A 20,238-nucleotide genomic window follows, 5' to 3' on the forward strand; every position below is an offset into this window, starting at 1 on the left:
CATTAATATATGTATACCAACATGTTAATGTGTATATCCAAGATGTAAATGTATGTATTTTCAGAACTCATAAACGAATCTTTGGACCAAAATAGTTGAATTTGCAAAATATATTTACAGCAATTTGAATGATTAGTAGCAGTTATGTTGTTTGTTATGTATTACCCACGTAGAGGCATTGACAACACCTTCTTTTGCACAAGCACAGGCAAGAGTACCTGATGAACTGAGGTGATCACTGCTAGTAATCGCAAATGGCGCCCACTAATGTAATCTGTTTTATGGTCATTATTACAACACCAATAATTATAGTAATAATAGCTTGTGATGATTTTCACTAAACCTAAATAGCTTTTATTACAGAAAAGGTTGTAGACCCTAGTCCCTGGCTCTGAACTGGCAGCACATCTGCTTCATGGAGTGGACTCCTCTTCCATTGGCTCTTCACTCCTGCCAGTGGTGTAGATAAGAGTGGGGTGGGGGTGAGAGGGGGTGGTCCAACTCCTCTTCCATTGGCTCTTCACTCCTGCCAGTGGCGTAGATAGAGTGAGGTGGGGGCGAGAGAGGGTGGCACAGACCTTTTTGGGGGCAGCGGAGGTGAGTAAGTTGTTTGTCGACTACCAGCCCCCCATCCCGCTTTTACCTGAACTGGGCGGCAAACTGAGAGACCGCCCTGGGCATCAATAGGTCTGGCTATGCCACTGACTCCTGCCACTGCTTTGCAGGAGTAGGACTGCCCGATTACCTCTTAACATTTCAAAAAGAATGTAATTGCAAACAAACTGTAGCCATAAATACTGCTTAGGCAGACAGTGGTTAACTACTGGCATACTGAGAGTTTGTGGTAATAGTACATGCCTTTTTGGGAACATAAATATTATGCACATACATGTTAACACAAACCAGACTAGATAGTAGGAAGAAGCACTCACAGGCGTCATGGCTAAACACTTATAATGTCCCAAAAGTAAGACCTATTGGCGTTGCCAATGCTTGTTTTTATAGCATACACAACGTGGAAAAGTAATAGAAACTCTTTTTAGGCAGCCAACTTTGTTATCAACCTAGGCACTTTGTGAATTCATTAAATGTTTAAGCTGTTGTGATGCTTTGGCTTTCAACTCTGTTTTTGACTTTTCGATCTTAAACTGCATGTTATATTTTATTGTAGTACATATTTGTAACTACATTTTTGTGTAATGACAGTATGAATGTTATAGATCTATTAAGCTCAGGGAGGCCGACTAGTATTTACTCCAAGGCCTAACATAAAGACCATCATGTCATGCTGGCTAGATAATTATTATATTCTCTGTAACTGCTGTTACTGCACATATTACAATGAAGCGCTTTGTGTTAAATATTAGCTAATCAAACCCGACAATATTTATCAGGTGAAAATGTCAGAATTTACTGGCACATGCAGATTAATGGGCGGAAGGAACGGGTACACTACATAAGGGACTTATCCTTGTAGAAGTCCATGGCTATGGAGCATGCCGTCATTATGCAGTGACCCTGCACATAGTCCCTGAGGCCTCAGACTAAGGGATGTATGTAGAAATTCACAATTTTTTTGCGATTTCTTAAAATTCCTCAATTGCGATTAGCAAATTGCGAATCACAATTAAGGAATAATTTCCCATTCATTTCTATAGGCCTCCTCATTTCTATGGACCAGGAGGCCCATAGGAATGAATGGGAAGTTATTCTCAATTTGCGATTCGCAATTTGAGAATCGCAAATTGAGAATAATTTCAAGGGTGCAAGGGTGTCATAAGGACACCATGATGCACCCCTGAAATGAACATGTGTGCGCATATGGCGCACATATATGCCCTAAGGGCATGTATACTTAACAAATGCCAAAAAGTGCATGAAAGAAATCGCAAATTACCACCAACTTGAAGTTGGTGGTAATTTGCGATTTCTTCAGGAGAAATCGCAAAAATTGAATGCTTGATGCATAGCATTTAAGGAATCCCAATTTGCAATTTCTTAAATGCTTACGCAAAATTAAGGAATCGCAAATTTTGCAATTCCTTAATTTTGCTAAGCGATTTCCATCACACATACAGTTTTGCGAATGTTTAGTCGCATACGCTGCTTTTTTGCGAATCGCAGCGTTTGCGACTAAAAATGACTATGATACATCTGCCCCTTGGCTTCTTACATCTGTGATACACACTCATCTTTTGTTATTTTCCTTTAGTCTAACAGCGGGTTGACTGCAGCCGGGGCCCGTGCATGTAATAGCGTTGGAGCGGTGGGGCCGGGTGGGTGGAGGGATTTCGATAGCCGCCCACGAGGCAAAATTATTTATTTATTTACTTTTCCCTCATGGTAGTCTGTCGAATCCCCCTCACCCGGCCCACCGCTTTTACTTGCAGCCTTGCAGGGGCCGGTCCTGGTTGACTGAACATCAATTTGTCTGTGTTACTGTACGGTTGAGCTCAAGGCTGGCCTGAAATGCAGAACTTACCCTTGCAAAACACACAATACCTGCCCTGTGACAGAGCGAGGCAAGAGTACGTCTAACTCCTTTCATCGAGATTTGGGCAGGCTTGTACCTCAAGAAATGTTTGAAAACAGTGAAAGGGACCAAAATGTGGATTTAAAGAAACCTTTTTGATAAAAATGTGCTAAAAAGATGAGCGACAGAATGCATCATGAGTGCCTAAAACCCACCAATGACACAAAAGGCACTTTCATTCATAAGCCGGGCTGTTGGCATTGCTAAACAATGTTTATTTTAAACCAGCACTTCTTCTATTGGGTGTATAAGAATGATCATATCGTTGAAAAAAATGAGAGTTATGGGAAAAAATACTTTGGCCTAAGCCCCCACCAGAGGCCCAAAAATGAGTGCAGGCGGGTCTTATGCTGGGCTAGCACAGTAGTAGGTAGATGGTCTACATAAGCAATTCCCATTCCATTAACAGCATACATGGAATCGAAATGTATCTTCATTTACGTAGTTTTGACGTATGCAAAGCAGGAGCACAACACTACTAGAAGAATTTCAGCCATTTTGTAAAAGAAAAACTCATTTTTTGGGAATGACTTTGCTCTACACCTTCAGGCTTGAAGATTTGGGGAAAATACTGACTCACCGGCTTGGAATAACACCTGCTGCTTTTAGGTCACAACTATTTATTACAGCGGTGAATAAAGTAGTTAATTGTTCAGTGCACTGAAATTGGAATTTAAAATGAGTTATAAATGTTATTCACTGTAGCAAGGGGTGAGGAACTACGTTACAAACCTTTATACGGGTTTAAAGCATATGATTTGAAAAACCTTTGTTCAGCTTCTAAACAGATCATTTGACCAATGTTTAATTTGTAAAAAAATAAGCACCAGGGCTCTTGTCGGGATGCCACTGCAGCTTATATTACACATTGCCCATGCTATGCTGCCAATAATAATATTATTATTATAATCTCTAAGTTAGTCAGACAGCGCTACCTTGTGGCAGGCTGTCAAGCTCCGGTGTTGACAATAAAGTGCCAGTGCCGATCAGCGGAAACCACAGTCTCAAATTAAGCACTGCCTTTGACACAATACTTCAGAATACATTTAACAAACTGTACAATTCCTAAGCATTTTTCATTTGTTGCTCCTTCTATTTTGAATTCTATGTCAGAACTGGAGGCGAGAATTATGCTGTACTTTGTCGTTGTTAACATGCCTGCTGATAGTAAAAAGTGAACACAGACTTCATTTCCCATAAAACCTGGGAAGAAGTCAACAATAAAATAATGTCTAATCAACTGTGCTAAAGACCCTCATGAGAGTCCTTTGTTTCTGTTGCTGCCTCCTCCTTCTTCGCTGCTCATGCAGCCGAGATAAGTGCCTCCGGTCCACGTCTATATTGTTATTTGGCGTTGTCTTGCGTGTTTTATGCTTAGTTGCCATCTGTATTGTTACTGAGAGTTCTTTCTTTTACAGCGCGGACGCAGAAACGCTTGTCGCACCTCTGCGGGCCGCTTCATCAGCTGATTGCATGCTTCGGTGCTGGGGGCTAATGCGGTGTGCTCCTTCAACCACCATAGGGCACCGCGGTGTGTACACACACATCGCTTCTCGTCTTCCGAGCCGGCGTGCTTAAACCCCAGAGGCTTATCAGAGGCAGCTTGGCCGCCTTGAGTTCCTTAATAGTTTTTGACAGTTTGCCCCATAAGCCACTAGCTCTACACTCCTAGTTGGTGTTCTACCCTTTGGACATCAGCCTAGGCTTTAATAGTAGCCCTTGCAACACACATTGTTGCTAGTGGTGTCCTGCAGGCTCAGCCCTGTCATTGGCTCCTTGGGCTTGCTCATTCTTGGCTGGGAGATCTCCACCTCATTATTATACCCTCTTACTCTGCCTGGAAGACCCATGTCATACATTACTACCCTTGGTCAATCCCAGTACGATACTATTCAAAATGAGTAACACAGAAGAGACCTATGCAGAAGAGGAAGAGGTTACCTACCTCCCCATAGATGACCACTTTTGCGAGTTGATGGACACCTCTGTATTAAACGCAGTAACTCAGGCAGTGGCTTCCCTGGAGCTTCAAATCCCTCCCAGGGTGACAAGACACCCTTGGGCCCTCCTTCTGTTACCTCCAAGGACGCCTGACCAACTTGCGCTGACCCTTAAGCACAACAGGAAATCTTCCTTAGGCATCAATCTAGATGCTTTTGACAGCCTTAAGAGAGCCTTCATGACCCAACCCCTGGCAGTAGATCCCCCACGAGCAGGGGCCCTCTGGGCTACAGTCCGCAGGCGCAATCTCCTTTACCCACCCGTTCAGTCATCCTCCCTGGAATGACTCACCCTCGGGCTCCGATGCAGAGCAGGAGACGGGGTCCCTTCCGCAGCATAACTAGCCAACCTTACCTAGTGGAAGCACCTCAGTAGGCGATGAACCCCAAGGGACCTCAAATATGTTAGACCCTGAGCAACTCCTCCTTCCCTGGTCGGCAGAATGGGTTCCAGGGGCAAGATTGTATCCTATGTTGCAGGAAGGCTGAGCAAGGCTCTAGGTAAGGAGGTCCACAACTGCCTTCTGGAGGAGTGCCCCCGCCAGCCTCTGTTTGAAAAGGTGGTGCTGACCCCGGACATAGACGACCTCATGGCTACCTTTCTGGGGAAGTACATTTGTGGACCCAAAGAAGGGCATTGATAGATCCCGGCAGTCTTGCCAGGACAAGCTTCTTGATCTTGCTGGGCCATTAACCCGTATTTTAGATGTGGGTGAGGGCGCAAAAGCATCCGGTACCCTGATCTCCCCACAGATATTGTTTGTGTAGGCCCAGAGGGCCATTATCTTGTTGGGGAACTTAAACTTTGCCATCTTGACTGAGAGGCGGCGCTCGCTCCTCATACAAATTGATACCAAACTGGGGGATCTTGCCACCTTGCAAACTGACCCCATAGCACTAGATGGCTTGTTTGGCGACCTGTGTATTCAGGAACTTGGTAAATTCATAGCAACGTATAATTCGCTAGATGAGGCCCAAGTATCAATCGAACACATCTTTACGCCCCAGGGTTCCTCCAGGGCTTGTCGAGGCAGGGGGCAGTTGGCTGTCCGCTCACAACCACCAGCAGAGGCTACACCAATAGAAGAGGATAGTACCGGGATGCATCCAAATTCGGCAACTTCTATCCCACCGGAGGATACCCTGAAACCGGGTCTCAAGGGATGGCCATAGAGGCGGTGGCAACAATGACTCAGCTCAAGGTGAGTGTTCATCTGTTCCCTCAGCAGCGCTTTGAGGGCAGGCTGCGGGGGTTTGATCGCAACTGGGTGGCTCTCACCTCCCGACTTTTGGGTACTCCAAACCAAGCAGGGGTTTCATATATAATTTTGTGGCTCTCCTTCCCAAAGGGAACCTCCCCTCTGCTGAACTTCTACGAAGCAGGCGCCAAGTTGGTAGATACTGAGGTAGTAGTGTTACTCCACAAAGGTGCCATCGTGCAGACATCTCCTCATCCTGCAGGTTTCCTCAGCAACCTGTTTCTAGTGGACAAGAAGGATGGTAGGCAACAGTGGGTCATCAACCAGGAGGATTTCAATGAGTGGCTGGTTTTCCGCCACTTCAGTCTGGAGGGTATCCACGTCCTGAGGGATCTCCTTCAACTTAATGATTGGGTTGTGTGTCTCGACCTCAAGGAAGTTTATCTGATTATTCAAAATTTTCCTCCCGACCTCTGTTTCCTACAGTGGCTGGGGCCGACTTTCGAGTTCACCACTCTCTCCTTCGGCCTGTTTTCTGCCCTGTGGTGTTTTACCAAGGTCATGAACCCATTTGTGGAATTCCTAAGACCTCGGGGCGTCCGCCTCATCGTCCATGGACAAGTGCTCCTGGACGCCCTCTATGCATCTGCAAATGGGAGTTGATCTCTCGTAATCCCTCTGCTAACATTGTGTTCCTCTGTAGACTGAAGAAGAAACCCTTGTAATTTGTGCTAAGCTTTGGGTACTGTTTACAAAGTTGCAAGTACAGTTTTCATGGCATATGATTATACCCCTTCAGGACCAGATTGGCCAAAGCAAGGCTGAAGATGATGTTTCTCGTGTTCTGTCGCAGGAAGAAAGAGGAGGCAGCAAAAGAGAATAGGATTATTGTGGGGTCTATGACAGTTGATTTGACATCATTTTATTGGTGACTTCTTACCAAGTTTTGTGATAAATTAAGTCTGTGTCAATGTTAACATGGCTGCTGATAATAAAAAGTAAATAAAGTACTGCATAATCCTAACCTCTATATAGAACTGAAACTTTCCATTACGATAAATAGCAAATTTTCCATTCAACTTCCTTAATAATGGTTAATGCTCCCGACCTTCACAACAAAGATTTCAAAGAGAATCTCGAAGAGTTTCCCCCAATGTTTAGAACGACTTATGGAAATAGAAAATATGAAAGTTTCATTACAAAAGCAACAAGCAAATAACTTGCTTAGATATCAACTAAGTAGATTTGTGGTCAAAGAAGACAGTTACCTTTTCTAATTCTATATAAACAGGGCAATGGCTTTGGATGCTAATAGACTTACAATTCAAACAAGCCCAATCTCAGGCAAAATTACTGGCTTGGTTGGATTTAGGCAATGAAAGTAGGGCTCACCCTTCCTGCATTAAGGAGTCGGATGCAGACCATATGCAAGGTCAGGCCCTACTAAGGGTCAAATGAAAGTCCCACACTCTTCTGCTTTAGCCGTGTTCAATTGGCCGCAGCCAGTTTCAGACAACTGACATCCCTGCAACGCAGAATTAATCAAAATCTGCATTTTATCGGAAATCAAGGGCCTCTCCAGGGAGTGATGCTTAACATTAAATATACAATTATTCATGGGACTGCTCAGAATTTGTCTTTGCCTTGCAAATCAGTTTAGGAAAAGAAGCCATGATCAATAAGTTCCAATACACAAGGGAATCAAAGAACAAAAAAGCCGGATGATGGCTTTGAAAAGCCTACCTTTGTTGAAAAATGTGCATGTTGCACATGGCTAGCTTCTGCTGAACGTGATCAGAGGGTTCCCGATTGAAGTGGATTAAACCGTGAGCGGGATTGTGGAATCGAGGCTAATTGACGAAGGACAATATGCTCCAATAATTTTGAAAGGGGCGCCGAGAACTATCTGGGTTAATAATGGGAGGTTTGCTGAGGACATGAGTATGGTGGTTTGCTGTATAGGAATGACGGGAAAGTGCCAGAAGAAGCAAGCTAATATCTAAAAGAATTGAAGAGCAGTGCATCGGCATGGAATAATGCAAAGTGCCCAGGCTTTTAGCAGTCATGGAGCAACAGGATTGCTCTCAGATGCTGTAGAGTGGACATTAACTCATTCAGGCTCATTGGAATGCTGCAGAGATTGGATTTAGCATTAAATTAGAGGAACATAGCCGACTCCTTCAAAAACTGGATAACCTTTATTATGGCAGACACTTAATATAAAACGTAATATAAAACATCCCCTCGCATACTCTCCACCTCAAAATATTATTGATATGTTTGCTCTCTTTCTCTGTACTGATATTTGCAGTGTATCATTCTCCCTGACTAGCGCAGGTAATGTTTGCTGCTGCCATCACTCACTTTTTGCTAACTGTTAATAATCGGTGCTATCACTCACTCTCGTGCTCAGGGAGGTAATACTATATAACCATACTCACCAGTTAATGCTATTTTTTTTCTTACTCAGATACGTAATGCTAGGCACACTTGACTGGCCTTTTTCTTAGTATTTAATTGATGAATGTGTGATTCCGTTCCTTAAATAAAACGTAAGGGCTTGGCCATGGGCCAAAAGTAGGCTTTTTATTGACTGACGCCAATGAGGAAAAACAGGCCACTTTTATAATGAAATCTAATTTGACGTGAAAAGTGTATGCCTTCAATCTTTGGGTCTTAAAGAATACCTTCTATGCCAAGGATCTTTTTGGTTTTGGAATTTCGAGGAGCACATCGCTGTCAATTTTACAAATTAATAGAAACTTGAAGTAAACATTACATTGTTGTGGGACATCTCGAGATAAATAACATGTACTGATGGTAAATATGAGATAATGGAAGAGAAAAGGCAAGATGATGTAAAGTGTGCTAACTACCAGTTTCAATTGTATGCCATGTTGCTGTTGACCATTGCCAGGAAAGGCAAAGTAGAGCATTTGCTTTGACAGGGCAGGTCCCTTTGAAGTTAATTCATTTCCTGCACCCATCCCAACTGGTCTTCCTGCCAGGGGAAGAAAACTCATCCATACTTCATAACCATTGTCTCTGCTCTTGGAGAAGTTATCTTGTGCTTAATTCTGACCACATACAGGCTGCACAGTTGCTGGAGAGCCTCCAGCAGCTTCAGGAAGGGTAAAGGTAACTTTCTAAAAATTAAATTTCTCATATAATAATTAAAATTCAGACTTTATCATTTGATTGGATTTCTATCTATATATATATAAAAAAAAACCAAAGTATGTCTGTTTGTCCTTTATGCATTACTACACCATTCATCCGATCGGCATGAAACTTTGGGAAGTTGTTGAGTACACTCCCGCGAAGGTTTCTGGCAAAATAAAAAATAAAAAAATTGTTAAATATCGGCCCCCCAGGGTCCTCATAATCTTTACAATACTGAACGTTTACAGTTTCCGGTGCGACTCGCTTTTGCAATGACAATCAACAAAGCACAAGTACAATCGCTGCAACTGTGTGGACTAGATTTGGAGAATCCGTGCTTCTCACATGGACAACTGTATGTGGCCAGCTCACGCTTCGGAAAACATTCTGATTTATTTGTGTACGCACCAGGCAGAAAAACAAAAATTACAGTGTATCCACAAGCACTCGAATAAATAAACAGAATTAAAAGAACACTTTAAAATGTTTTTCATATTAAAATTAATAAGTTTCAATAAAAATGACACAATGTAAATTAAATGTTATCATAACAAGTTTCCTTAGATTTCCTTTCTTCTGAGATCGCAGCAACGTGCGACGGGTAAGCTTGTTAAATATAAAACAAGTCTTTGGCTGGAGTCTGCAGCAGTTATAGAATGAAGTGTATAATTCATACTTTGACTTTTTCAATCTACCAGTTATAACCTGGTCAATGACAAAGTCGTTTTGAACCTACTCACTGGAGAACATGTCTTTCCAATGTCACACATGTCCCACTCTTCAGTATTATGCACTCTGCATTGTAGGCAGTAAGTTGTGCTTTTGGGTGTCTAATTTAATATTTAACCCGTTGGCTGCTGCCGTGGGCCAACGTTCGTCGCGAGCACTACCTTGGTAGTGCTGCGAACGCCCGTTGGCCGACGTGCCTCACCCGTTTTTCAAACGTTCAGCACTGGAGCTGCACGTTCGACGCAGCAAACGGGTTAACATCATATTTTCTTACCAGCCAAAAAGGTGAATATAATATGTCTGGTTAGCAGGATTGAAGCTGCTGCTGAGAGGCTACACCCAAGAGCAGTCCTGAAGCCATCTTTTCATTACCACTATGGTGGGTGGCACAAAAGGTGCTGCAGTCCTGAAGTGTCATTTAATTTTCCTTACCATTGCTACACCATATACTTTGGCCTTATAGGAAAGTTACATTTGCCAGTCATGTTTTAAGTCCTTTGCGACATGTTTTAAGTGTCAGAGCACATACTGGATAGTGATGCCCCAGTGTTAGATTTCAAGATTACCAGCAATTGTGTCACAATAAAAATTAAAAACGGGGGTGACCACCTAACAAGGGGTAACTTTGCAATACATATATTCATCCTCCTCTTCTCCTTTCTAATTCTTGCCCAGTGATCTAAGACACAATACAGTGACACTATTCATTAATATGTATTTTTCTAGGATGCATGAATCGTTTATGGTATATGTAATGCTTTGCATCCATCAGATTGGAGCTGTGCGTTTTCCAACACCTGATTTCCCAGTATGTTTTTAGTGCATACCTATTTACATTGTCTGTTAAGTCAGGGCGTAAACTGACGTCCTTTGTTGGCTTCTTGGTGCTGGGAAACTTATTCTGCAGCGATTGTGCCATATATATGCTATAAATAATTAAAATCAAATGGCATTCAGAACTGAAAGACATCAGTTACAACACCAACTCTTTACCTAAAGTAACAGTGGAATTGATTTTGCACATTCAAATGCCATGTCCTAATCTTATGAGCTCACCTTGACCCTGTGAAACATGTTGGCAACCTGTCTTTTATATTAATCGGGACGTCACATGCACGTTTCAGCAGTGCACAGATACAGGAGTAGAAAGTCCCAGTCCCTCGTATTTATTTCAAGAACTACTTCTAGGAAATGTTTCTCTTCCTATCTGCAATCCCCCGGTCTTGCCTAAATTGGCTATAATGTCATAATTGTTGTGTATCTGAGTTTTGAAATCTACAGGTATCTGGTTTTAAAGCAGTTGTAATGATTTCGTCAAGAACTTGAGAAGCATTCTAAATGTTTGAATATGAAAAATACTCATAAATTGTGATGAGACTGTGAGCATTATCTCATACTTTTTACAGGTCTGTCTATACCCACTACCCCCCTGAGCTAATGTTTTCCTGCTCAATCATTTTCTCAAAGCTCCATTATATCCATAGCTTTATGTATTTTTAGCAAAGTACATCTAGGGGCTGAGGGAGATAGTCCAAAATTGAGGCTTTTGTGCATTGGAAATTCCTATGGATCCCCTCTGAACTTCTTCCTCAGTTTCTTGTTCCCTAATTTGGTATCTCACTCAACCAGTGTGAATCTTCGCTCACTTGCACCCTTAGGAGTACCCGGATTACATAATATTTATAAGTACTGCCAAGTTAATCGAACTAATGCTCCTGAAGCAATCATTGGAATGCAGGCTTGTAGTCTAGCACGGGAAACATCCTTTACAACGGAACCGTTACAACGCGGTACCGGTACAACGCAGGATTTACAACGAAAGTCGTTACAACGACTTTCGCTGGAGGGCGCTCTAGGATAGGAGATAGTTTAATTTACTATCCAACTACTTCCCTACTATCCACAGGGACTGGAGTTGGAATAGTAAATTAAACGATTCACTATCCAGCACCCCCCAACGCAAGTTGTTGTAACGCCTTGCGTTGTGAAACCTGTGTCGTAAAGGTACGCGTTGTACCGTCATACATCCGTCTAGCACGGGTGTGCTATAATTTGGTGAAGTGCTTTATACATTGTAAGTGAATGGGTTTTCTGAGTACTTTTCTGCTTTTTTTCCAGGAACGGAAACTCTGTGCCCACCCTTACATTGAGATCTACAAGGGAGCTCTGATCCAGTTTGTGTGCCCACTCTCCCGCCAGAGTGATTTCTATGTGCCGGAGATGAAAGCGTTGTTGAAAAAGCTCCGCGAGGAGGAAGAGGAAGCTGGAATAGTTGGCACAGGTGAGTCCGTTGTATTTTTTTTTTTTCTGACTATTCCTTCCAATGACCTCTAGCTCTGATCCCAACTTAATTTGAAGGTTATTGTACCCCACTTAACTTTTTCTAATGCACATGAAACTGCATCTAGCGGTTGATGGCAGTATGTGGGCGTATGAAGCAGCACCAGGTATACGATAACAGTCAATGTGTACATGAGTTTGTCCTTTGGCATTTGTCGGCAGTAGCTAGGTACACAAGACTATTCTTGACAGCAATATCTTGGCATGCAAGATCACGCTCGACGTATGATAGCAGTGCCGGGGCATACAATGTTACAAACAATATATGATGGCATCCCCAGCAAATACATGTTGGCAGTGGCAGGGCATGTGAGGCTAGATCTGACATACTAAGTTATCCCTTGGCACAGATGGCTATCCAAGAGATTATGATGGCTCGAGCTGGGCATACGAGAATACAGCATGCATAGGATGACAGTACCTTGGCATAAAAAGGATCCAACTTGGCATAGTTAGTTTCATTTTGAATATTCATGAAGCTGGCAAAATGAAGCGAGAACTTTAAAATGATCGAAGTAAGTGTTTTACCGCAGCTTGTTGTATCTGTTCCTCAATGTCTTTGCGCATTCTTTCCACGAAGAGCCGACGTCTGCGTATTAGAGTTTCTGTTTAATGTCCATTTCTCAGCTTCTTGCATTGTTAAAAAGTACATAATGAAAATACTGGAAACAATCATATAATTTGTCATTGCATGCTCCAACTGATCAGAGGGCTGAAAAGGAATATTACACTTAAAATAGTTTTGATGCTTTTCTGCAATTTTGCATTAATAGACTTCTATGAGGTTTGCCTAGTGTATGATTTCTTTGGCTCTTTAAATTGGGTAATGTTTCCCAATCTGCCCGCCTTCCGGAAAACTTGTGCTATTTTCCGTAGCTGCAACTCCCTGTGTTAACCCAAATGGGAATGACAAGGGCCTGATAACAAGAAAATAAGTAAGGTTAAGTGAGGGTGTCTAGCTGGGGAAGGAAGTATGTGATGACAGGTAAAGCAGTTAGTGGCGGTGGTGGTTGCTGTTAAAAGGGGGTGCAAGCGGTAGTGAGAAGACAGCATGCACAGGATGATGGTACCTTGACATAAATTACCTCCAACATGGCATAGCTAGCTTCAGCTTACATACGGAGAAAGCTAGCAAAATGAATGAGAACTGAAAAAATTGTAAGTAAGCATTTTACCACAGTTTGCTGTATTTCTTCCTCGTGTCAAGTTCTCCTCACGTTCTTTCCATGAGCAGAGCCCAACAACGTTTTATTAGTGCCTATTTAGAGTTTCTGCTTAATATCCATTTCTCTACTCAGCATAGTATAAGGTTTCAACACTTGTGCTTGTGTTTTGCTATTTGGCATATGAGGTTTTACTGGTTCGTGCGACAGCTAAACACAGTGGCGGCTGGTAGGGAACAATAGCCGGGGGAGGTGTGGGGGTTAGAACAAATTAATAAAATAAAAAAATTAAACTTACCTGCTGGTCACCGGTGGCCAGCTGCTACCTCTTCACTGACGCAGGAACCAGGAAGCACACAGGCTCCCCTAGCCAATCACAATGCTGCCTTACAGCAACACTGTGATTGGTCTGAGCGCCGTGGTTCTGCGCTAAGAGAGGGAGTGGTAGGCGATGCATGTTCTCCACCCAGGCTGTGCAATACAACTGGTGGAGAACATGCAAAGTGCGCTTGACAGGCCGGGATCAGATGGCCGGCAAAACAGTCATGCTCACTTAAGGTGCAGCAACCCTCCTCCCTCTGGGTCATGGGAGCCCAACCCCACCCGGCCTAACCTAACCTGGGTGCAACTGCAAGCTCAATTCTAAAAATAAAATGATAATAACGTTCGGTTATCATTTCATTTTCCCTTTGCACTGCTCTTAAAGCAGTGGGGCGACGCTCCTCCGTCTTAGTGGAGGAGCCACTGCTGGATATACAGCTTAGTCCACACGAGGAACAAGTGCTATGGGTCTATGAAGACTTCATTGTGTGTGCAGGCCATGAGGTGGATAACTCATTCTTTTATATAGTGAGGTTAGTATTCCTCAAAACTATGGAAGAATCTGAACAACAATATCTCTATACATATTGGAACACTCCTACCACAAGTCCCCCATCCGCCAGAGCCTATTACGCTACAAACCACTCCGTGTCCTCCGAGGTCAGACCCCCGAGGTTTCTCAAGGAATGGAGGATGGATTGAACCCCATGTTGGTTTTACACTGAGTTCTTTACCTTAATGCTGCGGTAAAATATGAGTACGCTCCATTCAGCCTTACCACTAACACCCCCTTTTAATGGTAAAGAGCATGACCACTAACTGCTCTATCTGTCATCATATCCCTTCCACAGCCAGACACTGACATACCCTCACTTATTTTAACCTTAGCAGACACTTATGCCCGTTTGGGTTGACATGAGTAATTGCAGCTGCAGAAAATAGCTCCAGTTTTCTGGCAAGCAGGCAGATGAAAAAAACAAATAACCCACATTAAAATAGTGTGAAAGAATCATACCCTTGCTCAGGCTTATGAAAGTCTAACACATGTTTATTGCAAAATCCAGGATTTTAAAAGATAGAATGCATTTGTTAAGCATTGTTTGTAGTCTTTTATAGAAGTCGTATGCAAGTTTGAAGAAAGATGTCCTAAAATCCCACCGAAACCCATTGGTGGCTCCTCTGCCAAGGAGCGTCACTCGCTGCTTCAACTGTAAGCTGAATGCAAAACATAAAACGATAATAACGTTTGTTATTATCATTTTGTTTTTTGCATTCAGCTTGCAGCTGAAGCCAGTCTGGTGGGGCTGGGCTTCCCGCTTCCCAGGGGGAGGAGTGGTGGCAGCTTTGGCCGACGGTCTTGGGCCGGCCAAAGAGTCATGCGCACTGTACATGTTCTCCACCCATACACAGCCTGCCAGTCCCTGTCTGAGCGCCGAGCCACAGTGCTCAGACCAATCACAACACTGCCAAGACAGCGTTGTGATTGGTCAGGGGATTTTGGGAGGCTGTGTGCTTCCTGCCGAGTGCAGACAGGAGGACAGAGGAAGAAGAGGCGGCGGTCGGCTGTAAAAAGGTAAGTGCCTTTTTTATTTTATTTCCCACCTCCTCCTTCCGCTCCCCACTTCCCCGCTCACCACCCCTGTTCGGTAGCAGCCGCTACTGCAAATCTGAGAATACCAGGTTTGTCTGCAAGCATTTGCTTTCTGGTATTTCCAGCCAACTCCTTATGAGGATCTACGTGTAGTTGACTTTTATGAGGTAATAACATATCAAATACTATTAAAAATGTAACATGAGAGTTTGAACTTACACTAAATTACTAGCAGTAGTTCGGAATAGCATGCTGTTCTGTTTGGTTCAGCTATATCATTTAAGGACAAGATCAGCAATATGCAAAACTTACAGAGAGATGGAATCTAATATATATATATATAGTTTTTTTTTTAATCAACTATAGTTTGAGTTATTTCTAACTTCAGTTTTTTTGTGGATTTTTTTCTTTGTATTTGCTTTTTGCAATTCGTGATGCATACTTCGTTTTCTGAAAATTCCCTTTGGTGATTCTAACACATTTGTCTGCACCTTAGCAAAAATGAAATGCCGTGATTTTTTTTAACAATATTTTTACGTTCAATGTTTTAGATGTTTTGCAGAGAGACCCCCTCCCCTCATGGCATAACAACCATCCCCTGACTTTCTTCTGTCTTGCTGGGTTTGAATAGGGAGTTGTAACTTAAACTTTCTTTGGAACACATAGCTGGGGGTTCATCTGTTCACCCGTGCTGTGTAACATATTTATTTATAAAAATAACATAACCGCTTCTGTTTAAGCTTCTAAACAACCACAAGGTTTTCTGGCAGCCAGTTCTTAATTTGAGCCGGTGATTGTCTCATCAGACATTTACTGGCAGACAAATCATCACAAAGGGGGGAAGTAGAAACCTGCAAGAGTGAAGTAAAGGGGCAGGGAGTGTCTGGTAGTGGATTAAGGAGGCTTGAGGTGGATTCAAAACTGTGCAGCCTTCCTCTCCAGTGTACTGACATTGAATAACGCAACCTGCCGCCTTCCTAGCAGAGCTTTGGGCTTCAGCACTCATTCTTGTACAAATTAAGCACTGCCAACAGCATTCCACCAATCTTTATCTTGCGTTTGCCGATACGAGTTTCATAGTCAATTTGCAAAGATACTTTGAGGCATTCCTGTCCATATGACCTTACCACCTGTTGCGAGGCTAAGCCACCCCATTCTTGATATATTTGCGCCAGATGTGCTTATTAAACAGGGCTGATTAGGCCTGGTCTGTGAATTATGTCTTTCCTTTCTTTTCTTTTCTGTCTTTCCTGTTTAAAGAAAGTTTTTGAAGTTTTGAAGTGGTTAATTAACAATACGCTCAGTAAAATATTCCCAATTCCCATTTGCACCACTCTCCCATATAATCTTTCCTCCCTACACCAGTTAAGATGAATTCTTTGTTCTTCTCCTAAATTATCCAGGCCATTATATATTTCCCCAGTGACATAGAGGTGTGTGCATGGTTCCCTCTGTTCAGTATACATAGATCTGTTGGTTCCTAATGGCTTGGAGATATGTAATCTAATGCCTTTATCACTTTGATCTGCCAACTTGGCATCCTCGTGACTTAGCTGCACAGGGTCTCTGGCAGTTTGTCCGGTGATCTCTGCACCCTCCTGTTTAATAGCCATGTCTGTGCTTGTTTGTATTAACCTGGTGGTCTGTGATCTAGAGGTCTCTGTACCTTCCTTTAAGTGCCGCAGGTTAGATTAGCTGGTCTCTAGCCATTAGAGAGACCTGAAAATATTAGCTTGCTAGAAGTTCCCATGAATCTTGTGCTCCTATTTCTTTATCAAAAAAGATTACATTATCCTTCCTGCGATTTGAAGGTCAGTTCACCCCTATTTTCCATGTCTAGTTCTCGGGCAGGGTATGCCCAGACGTGGGTCATTTGGTCACTTTGCCACTGGATTCAAGCTAGCCTGGCTGATGAAGGGTGTTACACAGAAACCGGTCCCATGATACTTCTTTCCGGTTCAAGGAACACCTGGCTTGGCAGGTCGGGCTGGACTGTTCCCATGAGGCACAGGGTCAAGGCAGATTTGCATATAGCTGGGTCTGAACTGAGGTGGCGAAGTGAGCTAAAGAAGGATGATGGATTCAAACAAGATCTGTGACTGGGGGTGAATGTCTGAAAAGATTCAGCGCTCCGTCCATCCTCTCCTTGTGTTTGCTTTTTTCCCAAATTTATCCATGGCAAAGACCATAACTCTCAAATTAAAGAAGGAAACAATGCTACTTCACCTTTTCAAAATCATAGATGAGCTCAAGCAACCATCTATTTGCAAGATGTCCACTCCCTGGCCATTCTTAGTGAGCAGCTCTCCAGCGCTTTGGTTAATAAAATAAGAAAAAAAAACTGAAGTTGAAACTGTTATCCATCCACCATGCCTTGAATAAAATAGGCAATTACAACTTCTTTTGAATACCTCAGAGTAGAAAACCCCTACATTAGATACCTTTCTTAATATTTTAGACACCAAACTCATCTCCGTGACCCAACACAGTCATTCCTCCTGGCCCACTATTAGGTTTTTTTTCCAATTAAATATCTGCAACATCTGACACCATTCATCAGTGCAGAGATCAGGATAATTTTATCTCATTCCCTTGCAACTGGTCACATACCAGCATGTTGAAAAAAATCAATTATATAACCATTGCTAAAGAAACAGTCTTTCGACCTGTCAGTTCCAACCAGTCTGGCCCATTTCTCTTTTTCCGTTTTAATACAGCTGTTTCGAAAAAATAGCATTTGGTCAAATGAGAAACTCATAGAATTGAATGATCTAATGGATTGCCAACAATCAGGGGTTGTCCAGGCTACAGCAGCCAGATGGTCACTGTCTCAGTGCTGAGCAATCTCCGAAGGGTTTGAATGCCAGAGGTGCAGAACCTTTGGTACTTACGAACCTCTTGGTAGCATTTGAGCCTATAAATCATGCAGTTTTACTGGAGAAATTATCCAACATAGGCTTTATGTGGTGCTTCCCTGCTATGGGGGAATTCAGCTCTAAAGGCTAGAAAGCAGAGAGTATCACTTCACCTGCTTGCTGAATCCCACAGATGTTTGTTGTGATGTCTCTGGGGGTCCTGTTCTGTCTCCACTTCTTTTTAATATCTTCATGCGGCCCCTGGCGAAACTTTGATATCACATGGGCACAGTTATTAATGTACACAGATGACAACCAACTTATCTTTGGGGTATCCTCCAGTGGCGGCCAACACTGAAAAATACCGGTGAGCGGGTGGAGGGGCCGTCAGAGGGGGAAGAGGGGTCCAACTGGTAGCACGTGGTGGAGCACACAGTGGGCGGTTGGGTTAATGATAAAAAAAATCACTTCGTGCTGCCAGCTACCTTGCACTCCACTGCTGCAGTTCCTGTCCCGCTGAATGTTTTCAGACACTCACCCCCAGTTACAGATCTGGGTTGAATCTATCATCCTTCTTTAGCTCACTTCGCAATCTCAATTCAGACCGATCTATATGTAAATCAGCCTTGACCCTGTGCCTCATGGGAACAGTCCAGCCCGAACTGCCAAGCCAGGTCTTTCCTGAGCCGGAAACAAGCATCCTAGGACCGGTTTCTAGGTAACACCCTTCATCAGCCAGGCTAGCTTCAATCTAGTGGTAAAGTGAGCAAGGGACCCACGTCTGGGCATACCCTGCCAACTTAGGGCAAACAAAGCAAACACAAAGAGATGATGGACGGAGCGCTGAAACTTTTCAGACATTCAGCCCCAGTCACAGATCTTGGTTGAATCCATCATCCTTCTTTAGCTCACTTCGCCACCTCAGTTCAGACCCAGCTATATGCAAATCTGCCTTGACCCTGTGCCTCATGGGAACAGTCAAGCCCGACCTGCCAAGCCAGGTGTTCCTTGAACCGGAAAGAAGTATCATGGGACCGGTTTCTGTGTAACAACCTTCATCAGCCAGGCTAGCTTGAATCCAGTGGCAAAGTGACCAAAGGACCCACGTCTGGGCATACCCTGCCCAAGATAATTGGCCTGTGTTGGACCTGGCCCTTTTTGCAGGGTCACCCCAAGCTTTTTGCCTTTCTTTGCTGAACTTGTTTTTATTGGCTGTGAGGACTCTGTGCACCTTTTCCGTTTTCCAGTTGTAAAATGCTTGTGCATTCCTCTGATTGGTACATTTAATTTAGTTAGCATTTCTTGTCCCAACCATTTGTTTGTTCTGCCAGTGTCTTGGTTCACATGACTGTGAATGGCTCCGCTTTTGGGGTTTGTGTATTCCTCCCAGATAGTGACACAAAGAGGACTAGGTGGGAGCAAGATGGGCAGTCCTGCCAGAATGGCTGGGGGCAGAGCTGTACCCTGATTCACTTACACTTCGAAAGTCCTTGCCTCCAGTACACACAAAAGAACTTGACACCAGCCTTTTGTCACCCCAGAAAGTTTGGAGGTGTGACAGGGAAAGGGATGACAATTCCAGATATAGGGGTAGGTCAGGATGCACCCCCCCCCCAACATAAGCACAGGCTGACACCAAGTATAAATATTCGACATTCTGAGCCATTCTTTTGTTTAAAACGTATGGTCCTGAGCAGGCTAGGTTAGAGGGAAAAGTGGTGGAAAGATATGCAGGGATGGACTTTGTTAATATCGTCCCAAAACTGATCGTCAGTGTGTGATGCCAAGAAGTGGCCGTAATGAATAGCTAGTCAGTACCTGCAGTGGTACACTAAATTAGAGTCCTCCATTGACTACTTGTATGAGGAGATCTCTTTAGTTATACCATTCCCTATTCAGATGGTAATGGTTGGTTTATTGCTGTGGACTAGTACACATCTGGGTGATGGGTATGAACCCTAGCAGATTTGTCTTATGTGACTGTAAGAGAGTCAAGCAATAAAGGAAATTATTAGGCAACCTGTATGAACTACAATCAACTGCCTGATTGTTGAGAGTTATGATGTTAGTTTTAGTGTGGGTTACATATTGTATTGTGATTGCATTATATATCACTTATTACTCTGGATGAGGCATTGTTGTGCACGCTGCCCAGGTCCCAAGGTTAGTGGTTTTTAGTTATTGGGATTAGTCTTGTGCACTACCAGAGCCATTCCATGCCTTTACTCCAGTTTTTATGTGATAGATTACATTAGTAGGAAATTAGATGTGATATTTAGAAGGAGAGGAAGCTGTGCAAATTTCATGCATTGGTTGGCGGTAAAAATAAACAAGCCACAGGAGAT

At 43.2% G+C, this 20,238-nt stretch overlaps 1 protein-coding gene across 2 annotated transcripts in view; it reads left to right on the plus strand.

Annotated features, from left to right (window-relative positions):
- The window catches only part of LOC147663312 (testis-expressed protein 264-like), a 732,805-nt gene that overhangs the window by 547,639 nt on the left and 164,928 nt on the right, over window positions 1–20,238 (plus strand). For both annotated transcript variants that reach the window (XM_086950537.1, XM_086950536.1), the window contains one exon: window positions 11,742–11,904. In XM_086950537.1, the coding sequence (XP_086806663.1) occupies window positions 11,742–11,904 (163 nt within the window). The remainder of the gene's footprint in view (window positions 1–11,741; window positions 11,905–20,238) is intronic.

The sequence above is a fragment of the Lissotriton vulgaris genome, unplaced genomic scaffold, assembly GCF_964263255.1.
Source record: "Lissotriton vulgaris unplaced genomic scaffold, aLisVul1.2 SCAFFOLD_251, whole genome shotgun sequence".
In the NCBI taxonomy this organism is placed as follows: domain Eukaryota; kingdom Metazoa; phylum Chordata; class Amphibia; order Caudata; family Salamandridae; genus Lissotriton; species Lissotriton vulgaris.